We start from the raw sequence: 15535 nt of genomic DNA, 5'->3' as shown, positions 1-15535 counted from the left end.
TAGAAAATTAATGAATGATTAGTACTACTAGTAGTAGGAGTAGGCTAGTATTAACCTGCTTATTGGCTTGCTTATTAACCTGATTTTGCCCTATTATATACAATTTGTCAGACATTTTTTTGTAAAAAATAATAATAATAATAATAATTAAAAAAAATCTATGAAAAAAATCAATAAAAAATATACAATTATTTAGGGGGCTTAAGAACATTTTAAAATAGGCCTAATGACGCCACTGGCTCTTAGAAGTAAAAAAAAAAAAACATGCTAGGTTAATTAGCGACTCCAAATTGTCCATAGGTATGAATGTGAGTGTGAATGGTTGTTTGTATATATGTGCCCTGTGATTGGCTGGCCACCAGTCCAGGGTGTACCCCGCCTCTCGCCCCAAGACAGCTGGGATAGGCTCCAGCACCCCCCCCCCCCCCGATCAGCTGGTGTGCCGCCAAGGAGGTTTCTGGCAAACTTTTTGCACTTTTCAAACGCCGTGGAGCATTTTGGTACAACTTGCACGCAAAATGACTTACTTCCTCAGCAAGCCGTTAACGTCACAGACGGGAGAGGAAAAAAGGAGCGCTTGATTTGGTCACCTGCAGAGTATGTGTAATCTTTCCTCACTGGAGCATTTTTTTTAAATGATCGGTTATCGGGTTTAGCGGTATGATGTCATAATTCCCTTATATACAGTTTTTATACGCAGGACCAAAGAATGTATGCAGCCTGACCTGCTGGAGGAACGCAGATAGACGTGCTAGACGTGCTATTTTCATGATGTCTGACGCAGAAGACATGCTGTTGAAACCTGATACGACACGTCTTCATGCCACACACCATGCACACTCACACAACCGGGGCCAAAATGTGTCAATCTTGTCAACGCGATCGAGGCTGTGTTCTTGCAACGCAGCAATTACAACATTGGTTGTGTTGCCGCTGTGTGATAGCCTTTCATTTCCACTTTATCACGCACTTGAAAGCGTGCCCGGGCTCATTGTGCTGCCATAAAGGAAGGCGCATGATAAGATCTGCAGGAAAGGTTATGAGGCCCGATAAGCCCGATAATACAACGCAGAAATGTCAAAGATTTACCGCCAGTTGATTTTCGCTCAGCCGTTTGCTCCATCGGACAATAAGATGTACGCATGTCACGTCATGAAATATGATGATACCGTCAATCATTGATACGTCAATCATTCCCACGTTCGTGACCTCCTCCAAGTGAGAATGACAGTTAGCGTGAGATAAGGGCAATGTTTACTCTTATCGGCCCAGTAAGTTCAATAAGTAACCTCGCAAATATTAGCAAAGCTAAAAAGTACTTTTAAAATAGACAAAAAAACTAAAAACAAACAAAAGTAATTCCTTGTTTATGGAGCTTCAGTGCTTAATCATTCCTTATTTATAAATGCAATATTTTCATAGTTAGAGCCTAGTAAACCTTTTTATCACCTTCTAAATACACCTTTTAACATGAAATAACATCTGTACAGTCACATTTACTATTATACTATCCTATTACCCATTATACGGTAGTATTACCCAATATAGTACAGTTAATAAGACATATATAGGACATAATAAACTTATTTATCACCTTCTAAATACACCTTTTAACATGAAATAACATCTGTACAGTCACATTTACTATTATACTATCCTATTACCCAATATACGGTAGTATTACCCAATATAGTACAGTTAATAAGACATATATAGGACATAATAAACTTATTTATCACCTTCTAAATACACCTTTTAACATGAAATAACATCCGTACAGTCATATTTACTATTATACTATCCTATTAACCAATATACAGTAGTATTACCCAATATAGTACAGTTAACAAGACATATATAGGACATAATAAACTTATTTATCACCTTCTAAATACACCTTTTAACATGAAATAACATCCGTACAGTCATATTTACTATTATACTATCCTATTACCCAATATACAGTAGTATTACCCAATGTAGTACAGTTAACAAGACATATATAGGACATAATAAACTTGTTTATCACCTTCTAAATACACCTTTTAACATGAAATAACATCCGTACAGTCATATTTACTATTATACTATCCTATTACCCAATATACAGTAGTATTACCCAATGTAGTACAGTTAACAAGACATATATAGGACATAATAAACTTGTTTATCACCTTCTAAATACACCTTTTGACATGAAATAACATCCGTACAGTCACATTTACTATTATACTATCCTATTACCCAATATACGGTAGTATTACCCAATATAGTACAGTTAATAAGACATATATAGGACATAATAAACTTATTTATCACCTTCTAAATACACCTTTTAACATGAAATAACATCTGTACAGTCACATTTACTGTTATACTATCCTATTACCCAATATACGGTAGTATTACCCAATATAGTACAGTTAATAAGACATATATAGGACATAATAAACTTCTTTATCACCTTCTAAATACACCTTTTAACATGAAATAACATCTGTACAGTCATATTTACTATTATACTATCCTATTACCCAATATACGGTAGTATTACATAATATAGTACAGTTAATAAGACATATATAGGACATAATAAACGTGTTTATCACCTTCTAAATACATGAAATAACATCCGTACAGTCACATTTACTATTATACTATCCTATTACCCAATATACTGTAGTATATAGTACACTGTGACCTTCTACATGCACTTTTTAACAATATTAGAGCCCTCTATATATGAAATAACACCCCTATGGTCACTCCTATTACGCAATATAGTCAACAAAATAAGAGAAAATAACGACAAATAAATATGGGGCCCAGTGATTCCATGTGAATAAAACCTACTAAAGTTAATTATGTATCCAAAAATCAGTATGCGGATTAAAAAGTAATCAGGAAAACAAATCATGTGGTGTCCAATTATTATGATCGTTAACACTGCCATGATTGTTTTCAGTGTACTATGTTGTATTTGTCCAATACTCGGATCCAGATTTTCTGCAGTTGCAACATTTCCTTTCAGTGCCAAAGCTTAATAGCAGCATGTAAGCATGGCAACAATAGCGACCAAAGCCCCGCCCACTTTCCATCAAGCCCAGCCTTTCAGGGAATGCTGTGCAGCGTGTTTATTGGCCGTCTGTCATCTTTTCAGAACATCCGGGACATCCTGCTGGTGGGTCACAGGCAAGCGGTGGCGTGGCTGGACGAATGGCACGGTAGGTCCATTTCATGGTGTATGCTTTATTTAGCAACCACCCCGTTTAGCAACCACCCCGTTTAGCAACCACCCCGTTTAGCAACCACCCCCTTAACCACCTCAGTGCAACTACACCGATGGCACGGTAGGTTCGTTTCCACCACTGAACGAAAACAACATCCCGATGGTCATAATGATGAGACATGCCAGGCTGGGCCGCATCAGCCCCCCCCCCCCCAAAAAAAAAACGCATTTATTAAAAATAGAAAAATATACAAACTTTTTCAGTGCTTTGGTTCTGATTTTTTCGGATTTTTTTCTGCACAAAATAAGATGAAAAATAAATAAACAAATCAAGAATAAAGAAAATCAATCAATCAGTAATAAATAAATAAATATAATAATAATAATAATAAAACGGCAAATAATAAAAACTTAAGAAACCACATATAGTTGGTGGGTAGACAAATAATTTTTTACAGTTTAAAATGAACAAAGCATTATTAGAGCCCTGTAGACATGACAAAACACGACTATAGTCACATTTATACTCTTTTTATTTACAACATATTGCGCAACTGCAGGGTCTCGAGACGCATGCTAACTCGCAAACTCGAGGGCTAGCGACCTAAACGGTAGCCTTCAAGTTATTTCCTTTCAACTTAAATAGCCAAAAACTTACCACTTCCACACGGATAGGGAGGATAACTATTAACAGTTATTTAACATGAACATGAATCATTCATTCATTCATTCATTTTCTACCGCTTTTCCTCACGAGGGTCGCGGGGGGTGCTGGAGCCTATCCCAGCTGTCTTCGGGCGTAAGGCGGGGTACACCCTGGACTGGTCGCCAGCCAATCACAGGGCACACATAGACAAACAACCATACACACTCACATTCATACCTATGGACAATTTGGAGTGGCTAATTAACCTAGCATGTTTTTGGAATGTGGGAGGAAACCGGAGTACCCGGAGAAAACCCACGCATGCACGGGGAGAACACGCAAACTCCACACAGAGATGCCCGAGGGTGGAATTGAACCCTGGTCTCCTAGCTGTGAGGTCTGTGCTGAACATGAATCAAACGTAATAATTTTTTCTGGGTACATGATACCATACAGCATCCGTATCAAACTAGGGGGCCTCAAACTAGTGTCCTGCGGGCCACATTTGGCCCGCGGGCCGCGTGTTTGAGATCCCTGAATAGACCTTACCGGGAAAGCTGTGGAGTGTCTTCTCCCAATAGTCGGAATAGTCCCCACTTTCGGCTGCCTCCCAACTCACTCCACACCTGAGACCTTTGGCCCCTCCCATAAGGGGAGACCCTCACCATTGTGCCCCACAGGGGGAAAACTCGGAAAACTCGGTCCAAAGAATTTTCTCCTGTTTCATAGCTATGACTTTCTTATCTCCTAATTTTGACTTTTGATGTCATAATTCTGACTCTTTATCTCATAATTTTGACTTTTTATAGCGTAATTTTGTCTTTTTAGCTCATAATTCTGACTTACAATTGGGATATTTATTTTCTTTCAGTGGTAGAAATAAGCTTCCATCACCCTGTCACCACCTGAATGCAAGCAAAGAAATATTTCAAAGCATTCCGTTGCATAATTACATGTGGCGGCTAGTTATTTAACCCGTAGCGACACGGCCAGCAGCGCCTCATTTCTTAAATAATCATGTCGGAAGACGTATCCCGCGTTCATGGAACAGATGTTAGTAGTAATTGAAATCATAATTAGCTATTCTTTATCATCCCTGTGGGCTGAATTCAATTTGCGCTCTTTTTTTGCCATTATTGCCTTTCACACACACCCAATCCCGACACACCCGATCAGCATGCATCGTGCCTTGCTCCAGGGCACATCAGTAGTGCTCGGGAGGTAAAGTGGCCGTCCTCAGGAAACGTATTCCTTGAAACTGTGGCTAAATATGGTCTATTATTGGCCCACGTTATATCGATGACACGGTAGCCACCTGTTTATGCTAGCATGTCTATCTTACCGTATTTATATCTTATCTCTGTATACTATTTTGGATAATAGGTGTGTAAAAGTGACTATAGGGGTGTTATTTCATGTCTCAAGGGCTCTAATAAGCCAAAGATCTTCTATATGACAAGAGTATGCTGCTGTTTTTAAGGAACTACTGCAGTAACGCTTGCCAAAGATCTTCTATATGACAGAAGTATGCTGCTGTTTTTAAGGAACTACTGCAGTCACACTATCCAAAGATCTTCTATATGACAGGAGTAAACCGCTGTTTTTAAGAACTACTGCAGTAACGCTAGCCAAAGATCTTCTATATGACAGGAGTATGCCGCTGTTTTAAGGAACTACTACAGTAACGCTAGCCAAAGATCTTCTATATGACAAGAGTATGCCGCTGTTTTTAAGGAACTACTGCAGTAACGCTTGCCAAAGATCTTCTATATGACAGGAGTATGCTGCTGTTTTTAAGGAACTACTGCAGTAACGCTAGCCAAAGATCTTCTATATGACAGGAGTAAACCGCTGTTTTTAAGGAACTACTGCAGTAACGCTAGCCAAAGATCTTCTATATGACAGGAGTATGCTGCTGTTTTTAAGGAACTACTGCAGTCACACTATCCAAAGATCTTCTATATGACAAGAGTATGCCGCTGTTTTAAGGAACTACTGCAGTAACGCTTGCCAAAGATCTTCTATATGACAGAAGTATGCTGCTGTTTTTAAGGAACTACTGCAGTAACGCTAGCCAAAGATCTTCTATATGACAGGAGTAAACCGCTGTTTTTAAGGAACTACTGCAGTAACGCTAGCCAAAGATCTTCTATATGACAGGAGTAAACCGCTGTTTTTAAGGAACTACTGCAGTAACGCTAGCCAAAGATCTTCTATATGACAAGAGTAAACCGCTGTTTTTAAGGAACTACTGCAGTAACGCTAGCCAAAGATCTTCTATATGACAGGAGTATGCTGCTGTTTTTAAGGAGCTACTGCAGTAACGCTAGCCAAAGATCTTCTATATGACAGGAGTATGCCGCTGTTTTTAAGGAACTACTGCAGTAACGCTAGCCAAAGATCTTCTATATGACAAGAGTAAGCCGCTGTTTTTAAGGAACTACTGCAGTAACGCTAGCCAAAGATCTTCTATATGACAGGAGTAAACCGCTGTTTTTAAGGAACTACTGCAGTAACGCTAGCCAAAGATCTTCTATATGACAGGAGTAAACCGCTGTTTTTAAGGAACTACTGCAGTAACGCTTGCCAAAGATCTTCTATATGACAGGAGTAAACCGCTGTTTTTAAGAATTACTGCAGTAACGCTAGCCAAAGATCTTCTATATGACAAGAGTATGCTGCTGTTTTTAAGGAACTACTGCAGTAACGCTAGCCAAAGATCTTCTATATGACAGAAGTATGCTGCTGTTTTTAAGGAACTACTGCAGTCACACTATCCAAAGATCTTCTATATGACAGGAGTAAACCGCTGTTTTTAAGAACTACTGCAGTAACGCTAGCCAAAGATCTTCTATATGACAGGAGTAAACCGCTGTTTTTAAGGAACTACTGCAGTAATGCTAGCCAAAGATCTTCTATATGACAGGAGTATGCCGCTGTTTTTAAGGAACTACTGCAGTAACGCTAGCCAAAGATCTTCTATATGACACGAGCATGTCACTGTTTTTAAGGAACTACTGTAATAACACTACCCAAAGATCTTCTATATGACAGGAGTATGCTGCTGCAATAACACTAGCCAAAGATCTTCTATATGACAGGAGTAAGCCGCTGTTTTTAAGGAACTACTGCAGCAACACTAGCCAAAGATCTTCTATATGACAGGAGTATGCTGCTGCAATAACACTAGCCAAAGATCTTCTATAGGAGTATGACACCTTCAGCTTGGCGCAGCGACAATTTTTATGACAAAACAGCATGCCAAAGATCGCCAGCTCCAACCTGGTCTATTCTTGGCGCAGGCGAAGCGCATCACCAAAACCTCAAAGGCATATTTTTCAGAGTGTCGGGCACATTCCAATGCAATAAACAATCACAGCAAGCACTATTTAGTGTAAGCGTCTGAACTAGCATGTACATTTTTGTATTCATCGTCCCATCACATCTAATGTAAGAAATATTGTTGATGACAAGAGTGATTTGCTCTTTTTAAGAATTTGCTGTAAAACAGTAGTGAAAGACTATATTGTACCACTGTACTACTGTACAAATACTGTACTGTAGTACAGTAGGGTGCATTAGAACTATTTTATATGGTTCCGTTTTGATGATTTTGGTGTTTGTGTCATGTATGCAGGACTAAGTTTGGAGGAGGTGAGAGATTACGAGCGTGAGATGCAAGATAAAACCAACAGCAAAGTCAAACAACACGGAGGTAAGCACTACGGACGAATGTGGGAATGACGGGATTGTTGGGAGAACGAATGAACGTGCTGCTGAGGAGAGGATGCTAAGAGCAGCAGTACGAGTATCCAGATGGCGAGAGAGAGAGAGAGAGAGAGGAGGGGAGACAAAAGCAGCCAGGAGGCAACACAAGGAATAGAGGGGGTGAAGCGGGGGGGTTCATGCAGGCTGGTTCATGAAGTGATAATGCGGCGGCGGCGGCGGCGGCGGCGTGGCTGTGATAAACATCGTAATGCAGCCACCTGCTGAACTTCCCCATCCCGTCAGCAGACTTCACCGCTAACACATAAAGCAGACACTGCAGCACTACTGCAAATGTCAGCCCTGCTGGGGGCCTCCAGTGTGTGTGTGTGTGTGTGTGTGTGTGTGTGTGTGTGTGTGTGGACACCCTGCCCCCTGCTGGTTTATGTGGTAAACATCAGTTTGATTTGGGCGATATCAAAAATAGAATGCGGGCGGAACGGGCAGACGAGTGGTTAGACCTCACAGCTAGGAGACCAGGGTTCAATTCCACCCCAGTTTGCATGTTCTCCCCGTGCATGTGTGGGTTTTCCTCCCACATTCCAAAAAAAACATGCTAGGTTAATTAGCCACTCCAAATTGTCCATAGGTATGAATGTGAGTGTGAATGGTTGTTTGTCTATATGTGCCCTGTGATTGGCTGGCCACCAGTCCAGGGTGTACCCCGCCTCTCGCCCAAAGACAGCTGGGATAGGCTCCAGCACCTTGCGCGACCCTCGTGAGGAAAAGCGGTAGAAAATGAATGAATGAATGAAAAAAAAAAAATAAATGCATACATTTAAAAAAATTTAAAAAAAATTAAAAATCTATAAAAAAGATATAAAATTATTTAGGTGGGCTGGAGAACATTTTAGGGGGCTGAAGCCCCCCTAAAATAGGCCACTGGCCCTTAGAAGTAAAAAAAAAAAAAACATGCTAGGTTAATTAGCCACTCCAAATTGTCCATAGGTATGAATGTGAGTGGGAATGGTTGTTTGTCTATATGTGCCCTGGGATTGGCTGGCCACCAGTCCAGGGTGTACCCCGCCTCTCGCCCAAAGACAGCTGGGATAGGCTCCAGCACCCCCTGCCACCCTCGTGAGGATAAGCGGTAGAAAATGAATGAATGATTATTAGTACTACTACTAGTAGTAGTAGGCTAGTATTAACCTGCTTATTGGCTTACTTATTAGCCTACTTTTGCCCTATTATACAAAATCTGTCAGAGATTATTTTTGTAAAAAAATAAATAAATAAATGCATACATTTAAAAAAATTAAAAAAAATTTAAAAAATCAATAAAAAATATATAAAATTATTTAGGTGGGCTGGAGAACATTTTAGGGGGCTGAAGCCCCCTAAAATAGGCCACTGGCCCTTAGAAGTAAAAAAAAAAAAAACATGCTAGGTTAATTAGCCACTCCAAATTGTCCATAGGTATGAATGTGAGTGTGAATGGTTGTTTGTCTATATGTGCCCTGTGATTGGCTGGCCACCATTCCAGGGTGTACCCCGCCTCTCGCCCAAAGACAGCTGGGATAGGCTCCAGCACCCCGCGCGACCCTCGTGAGGAAAAGCGGTAGAAAATGAATGAATGAATGAAAAAAAATAAATAAATGCATACATTTAAAAAAATTAAAAAAAATTTAAAAATCTATAAAAAAAATATAAAATTATTTAGGTGGGCTGGAGAACATTTTAGGGGGCTGAAGCCCCCCTAAAATAGGCCACTGGCTAGGTTAATTAGCGACTCCAAATTGTCCATAGGTATGAATGTGAGTGTGAATGGTTGTTTGTCTATATGTGCCCTGTGATTGGCTGGCCACCATTCCAGGGTGTACCCCGCCTCTCGCCCCAAGACAGCTGGGATAGGCTGGGATAGATGTATCATACCCACCATTGTAATGTTATAGTGTATGTATGTGAATGGACAAATAGAAGGTTATACTATGTGTACATGCATTTTATTGTGTATGAATGGAGTTACATGAGGCGTATGTGACGTGCCGGGGTGACACGAACGGACTGACGGCGCTGTGACAAAATAAGAACGATTTCAGGTGCTTTTTCTTTGTCTTTTGTCAGCCAATCATCCATCTCGTGAGCCAAGACGACAAACAAACGCTGGCAATAACCCGAGACAAATGTTCCGTTTCTTCTGTGTGGCTTTCAGGGGCTCCCACCCCCCGCGCCCCCGTCTTCTCTCGCTCCGTGTCGGTGACGGATGAGCATTCCCTCAAGAAGATGACGGCGGCGGCGGCGGCGGCGGCGGCGTCAGCCCCCTCTGCGAGCTCCGCCATGCAGAAGGGTCCCGTTCGTCTTAACTCCAACCCTGAATGATGACACACACACACACACACACACACACACACACACACACACACACATCATGCATGGTCCCTGACAAATTAAGGACAATGTCAAAAAATATGGGAATCCTCACTTTCATCTTCTCATTCCTTCTTTCGTCTTCTTTGGCACAACTGAGCAAACAACAACAATGTAAGTACCTTCACATCCATACATCTTAAGTGTCCATAGTGTGGCCTGGGGGCCATTGGCAGCCCACCGATGCCTGCAGCACATTCAAATCAAATCAAATCAACTTTATTTGTAGAGCACTTTTCCTGCAAGGAGATGCGACACAAAGTGCTTTCCAGAATTAAAACAATTACCACAATTAAAAAGGAAAACAATGAAGAAAAAAAGAAAGCCCCTCCTTCCCACCCTCCATACCAGACCCACACACACACACACACACCCATCCACCCACAGTAGGGAGACATGGCATGGTACCGAGGAACAAGGAAACACCACCTTTGGGGCCGTCCACACTGGGAGAAGCTGCAGGCCGTGCCATCGGAGGACCAGCACCCGGGCCCTCCGACTCCGTTAGACGGGCGCACCCCCACATTAAAGGGAGGAACCCCCCAGCCGGCCGTGTCGAAGGGACCCAAGGATGGCACCCCCTCAGCATACCCAAACAGCCCCCAGTGTGGAGGACCCCCCTGAGGAAACACTGGAGTTGGAGCTAAAGACTAAGACCATAAAATAGGACTAAAAGATAAAACATAACACTGGAGTTAAAAACTGAAGATTAAGAGCATAAAATAGGACTAACAAGATAAAAACAAAACACTGGAGTTAAAAGGTGAAGAATAAGAACATAAAATAGGACTAAAAGGATGAAAACATAATAAAAGCTTAACATTCTTCAACTAAAAACGGAAAAATAGTCAAGTCAAGTTTATTGATATTGATATAGCCCTTAATCACAAAAGAGCCACAAAGGGCCGAATGACGGTATTTTAGTAGCATTAAGTCGCATAAACTAGAACAAAGTTGTTGTAGAAATAATAGTTGCAATAATGGGGAAAAACACCTGGAATTTTCCAAGAATAAAAATGGAAATATTCCGAGAAAATAGTTCCACACTTCACGATTTCACAATGAAATAATAGTCGAGAAATATCATTTTGTAGCATAGAATTGAAATAATTAAAGAAAAAAGTATGTTATTTTTAAAAGGCATAATAAGAAATAAACCAAACAAAAAAGTCATAATAGTTATAGAATAAAATTTAAATTAAAAAATAAATTAATTTCAATTAAAAAATAACTGCAGAAAGGGGGGAAAAAACAGCTAGAATTTTATAAAAATAAAGTAAAAATATTATGAGAAAATAGTCATAATTAAGCTACACTCACAAAATACATTGTACACCGGTGCCTTGGTTAACATCATGAATCCGTTCCAGAAGGTCCAGCTCAAACCAAAACGGACTCTAACCAAAGCAAACTTTCCCATAGAAAATCATTGAAATCCAAGTCACCCCTTGCAAACAAGCAAGAATGTCAACACAAAACACATTTTATAAACAATCATAGACTTACATGCATAAAATGACAGAACAAGTGAACATTTAACTTCACTTTTACCAAAACCATCAACTATAATTTGAAAAAAATGATCGCACCCAAACGTAACGTAACGTTTTTGTGCTCATCAATACCAATTAGGAAGAAAAATGTGTGTGTGTGACAAAAATGCTCTGTAATAATATGTCTTAATAGCATAATAATAGCATAATATTAGCAAATAATAGCATAATACAGCAGTTGTTGCTGACCATCTTACCCAAGTGTGACACAGCCAAAGCATGACCTTGGTGGAGGTAAAAAGGCACTGCACTGCAATGTCAGACCACCTGCATGGCTCCAGCACGACGTGAAAGCCCCCATCCTGCACCCCATATACCCCCACCACCCACCCCCACCCCCGCTCCATGCATGCTGTGTTTAATAGAGTGGATCTAATGAGGAAGGCTGTCAATGCTATGGATCAGCCAATAGGTCACGGCCTAGGTGTATCGGCATACGCCACTGAAGCGTGCTATTGGCTCTTTTGAGAGTCGCAAATGGGTCAGTCCGGGGCTAAACTTAAATTATGAGTCAATTAATGTAGCCGTTGACGAGGTGATCAGCTTCGTTTTATGACAAGACCGAGGCTTCTGTCGTCATTTGTGCATATAAACACAAACATGTAGCATGACTTTTTCATGAATCTCAATAGGACAAATGTATCAGGAAATGACATGGTGTGCTTCTTCCAATAAATGCAATTTCTATCCAATGATTGGCTGCTGCTGTGAAATGCGCATAGATAGGTGCGAAAATGGAGTCCCGGTGCACGTCGGTGCACGTTATCCACCGTGTTTGATCAGCGCTGACCCGCATGGACGGAGCGCATGGCGGCCCGTTACTGATTTCACACCGCCGTCCCGGCCCTTAGAAGTAAAAAAAAAAAAAAAAAAAAAAAAACATGCTAGGTTAATTAGCGACTCCAAATTTTCCATAGGTATGAATGTGAGTGTGAATGGTTGTTTGTCTATATGTGCCCTGTGATTGGCTGGCCACCAGTTCAGGGTGTACCCCGCCTCTCGCCCCAAGACAGCTGGGATAGGCTCCAGCACCCCGCGCGACCCTCGTGAGGAAAAGCGGTAGAAAATGAATGAATGAATGAAAAAAAAAAATAAATGCATATATTTAAAAAAATAAAAAAAAATTTAAAAATCTATAAAAAAAATATAAAATTATTTAGGTGGGCTGGAGAACATTTTAGGGGGCTGAAGCCCCCCTAAAATAGGCCACTGGCCCTAAGGAGTAAAAAAAAAAAAAAAACATGCTAGTTTAATTAGCGACTCCAAATTGTCCATAGGTATGAATGTGAGTGTGAATGGTTGTTTGTCTATATGTGTCATGTGATTGGCTGGCCACCAGTCCAGGGTGTACCCCGCCTCTCGCCCCAAGACAGCTGGGATAGGCTCCAGCACCCCGCGCGACCCTCGTGAGGATAAGCGGTAGAAAATGAATGAATGATTATTAGTACTACTACTAGTAGTAGTAGGCTAGTATTAACCTGCTTATTGGTTTACTTATTAGCCTGCTTTTGCCCTATTATACAAAATCTGTCAGAGATTTTTTTTGTAAAAAAATAAATAAATAAATGCATACATTTAAAAAAATTTAAAAAAATCAATAAAAAAAATATAAAATTATTTAGGTGGGCTGGAGAACATTTTAGGGGGCTGAAGCCCCTAGGTGAGAAAATGGACTCCCGGTGCACGTTGGTGCACGTTATCCAGCGTGTTTGATCAGCGCTGACCCGCATGGACGGAGCGCATGGCGGCCCGTTACTGATTTCACACCGCCGTCCCGCGTGGAACCAGGCGCTCATGTGTGACCGCATGGGTTCCTCGCTGACGACCGACATTTCACACGTGCGAGCTTCTCGGGAATGTGTGCATGTGTGCGTATACCGTATTGTGTGTACCACGAACATTGTGTGTGAATACACCAACATTACCTCTGTCGTCGCCATTCAATTTTCCATCTCCTTGTGATCTCCTTCTCCATCTCATCCTCTCTTTCTCTCCCTCTAGAGGAGCGCTAAGGAAGATGTACCGTCTTCATTATATGGAAATGTTCCCCACGGAACGTTGTCGTAGATCCTGACCCCGCATCTCTGAATCATCCCGGCTGTTCCCACACCGGCCGGCCCTTGCATCCCACAAACAGTATCTACACCAAAGATGGAAGGTCCCTCATGGCGGCGTGTAGTCAGGTTCTTCTGGCCGTACGGTATCGTAGCATATCGTATTTTTAGTGGCACGTTCCAGCTATTAGAGTTATTATGACCGTGATACCCTTTTAGCGCCATGCTATACAGCATCTGTGACGTAAGATGTGGGCAAACTTTTTGACTCGCGGGCCGCATTGATATAACAAAATTTACGGGGGGGGGGGGGTTCTCCGGTTTCCTCCCACATTCCAAAAACATGCTAGGTTAATTAGCGACTGCAAATTGTAGTAGTGTAAAAGGGATTGTAGGGGTGTTATTTTATTTCAAAGGGCTCTAATGCTAAAAAAGTGTATTTAGAAGGTCATGAACAGGTTCTTGGCTGCATGGTTGTCAAGCGGTTAGCACGCACGGGGGGGGGGGCAGACTATATATTTTACACGTAACAGTCCACCTGGTATTATTGTATCTGTAAAATTGTCATGCAATCTGCTATTATTATTTATTATTTGATATTTATATTTAAATATTTTAAAAATAATAAAATATTATAATATATAATTATATATATTATAATAATATAATTATTATATAATATATAATAATTAAAATAAAATTAAAATAATAATTATTATATTATTATTATGTAAAATATGCAAATATAACAATATTATTATATATAATTAATATAATAATTAGCATTAATATAATAAATATAATAATCATAATGTTATAATAATAATATAATAATAAATAATAATTAAATAAATTAAATAAATAAATAATAATAATTATTAATTTTTTTATTATTATTATGTGCTTGTGTCTCTTTTTTCAGGAGCACTTTGTAAACAACAGACCATGTCAAACAACGAAATTGATACAACCATCAAAAGGTTGGCTCAGGCCATGATGCCAGCTTGTATGTTGACTTTAAATGAAATACTTTGGAAAGATTGGGCGGGCCGTATTCAAACACTTGGCGGGCCGGATGTGGCCCCCGGGCCGTAGTTTGCCAACCCCTGTCCGAGGCTATGCATGTTTCCGTCATCGTGCTGAGTCCACTTTTTTAGTCCACTCGGGCGTGTAAATGACTGGGAAATCTACAGTGTTGTTGTGTTCAGCTCAGCCTGGGTGTGTTTTCCTTTTGTTTAGCAGCTGATCCCAGAGCTGCTATTGTGGCTTGGTAATTAATTGGCAAAAATGAAAAGAGTCAAGTGTTGCAGTAAGAAGTCTTCCTCACTTGGTGCACAAACACATAAGGAGAAGGCTTGCTTGCCTTGTTGTTGTTGTTGTTGTTGTTGTTGCTGTCGTCGTTTCCTGCACCAATGAAAAGGTGTGCATGCACATGTGTGTGTGTGTGTACTACGTATATGTGTGTACTTAAATTCTTGATAATCCTCCATCTCAAATCCTCTAATGTCAGCACTTTATCCCATTCCTAACAAGAGTAAAATAAAGCCAAAGTACTCTTGTTTATGGGCTGCATGGTGGACAAGTGGTTAGCGCGCAGACCTCAGAGCTCGGACACGAGGGTTCAATTCCACCCTCTACTACCTATAGTAGACATCATAAGAGAAAATAAGACATATAAGACATAAATGACTTGTTTATGACCGTATAAATACACTTTTTAACATCATTAAGAGCCCTCCAGGCATGAAATAACACCCCTATAGTCACCTTTACACTACATTACCCAATATAGCAGATAAAATAAGACACAGAGAACTCATTTCTGATTTTTAAATAGACCTTTTAACATTATTAGAGGCTGCACGACGGGCGAGTGGTTAGCGCGCAGACCTCACAGCTAGGAGACCGGGGTTCAATTCCA

At 40.5% G+C, this 15535-nt stretch overlaps 1 protein-coding gene across 1 annotated transcript in view; it reads left to right on the top strand.

Moving 5' to 3' along the window:
- Window positions 1–13977, top strand: part of pitpnc1b (phosphatidylinositol transfer protein cytoplasmic 1b) — a 41155-nt gene extending 27178 nt beyond the window's left edge. Inside the window, exons 8-10 of the mRNA XM_058056481.1 lie at window positions 3161–3224; window positions 7513–7590; window positions 9793–13977. Of these exons, the coding sequence (XP_057912464.1) occupies window positions 3161–3224; window positions 7513–7590; window positions 9793–9959 (309 nt within the window). The 3' untranslated portion in view covers window positions 9960–13977. The remainder of the gene's footprint in view (window positions 1–3160; window positions 3225–7512; window positions 7591–9792) is intronic.
- The last annotated feature ends 1558 nt before the right edge of the window (window positions 13978–15535 follow it).

This window comes from Doryrhamphus excisus, chromosome 19 (genome assembly GCF_030265055.1).
Source record: "Doryrhamphus excisus isolate RoL2022-K1 chromosome 19, RoL_Dexc_1.0, whole genome shotgun sequence".
In the NCBI taxonomy this organism is placed as follows: domain Eukaryota; kingdom Metazoa; phylum Chordata; class Actinopteri; order Syngnathiformes; family Syngnathidae; genus Doryrhamphus; species Doryrhamphus excisus.
The sequence above is the reverse complement of the archived record's forward strand: the minus strand, read 5'-3'. Positions and strand labels throughout refer to the sequence as shown.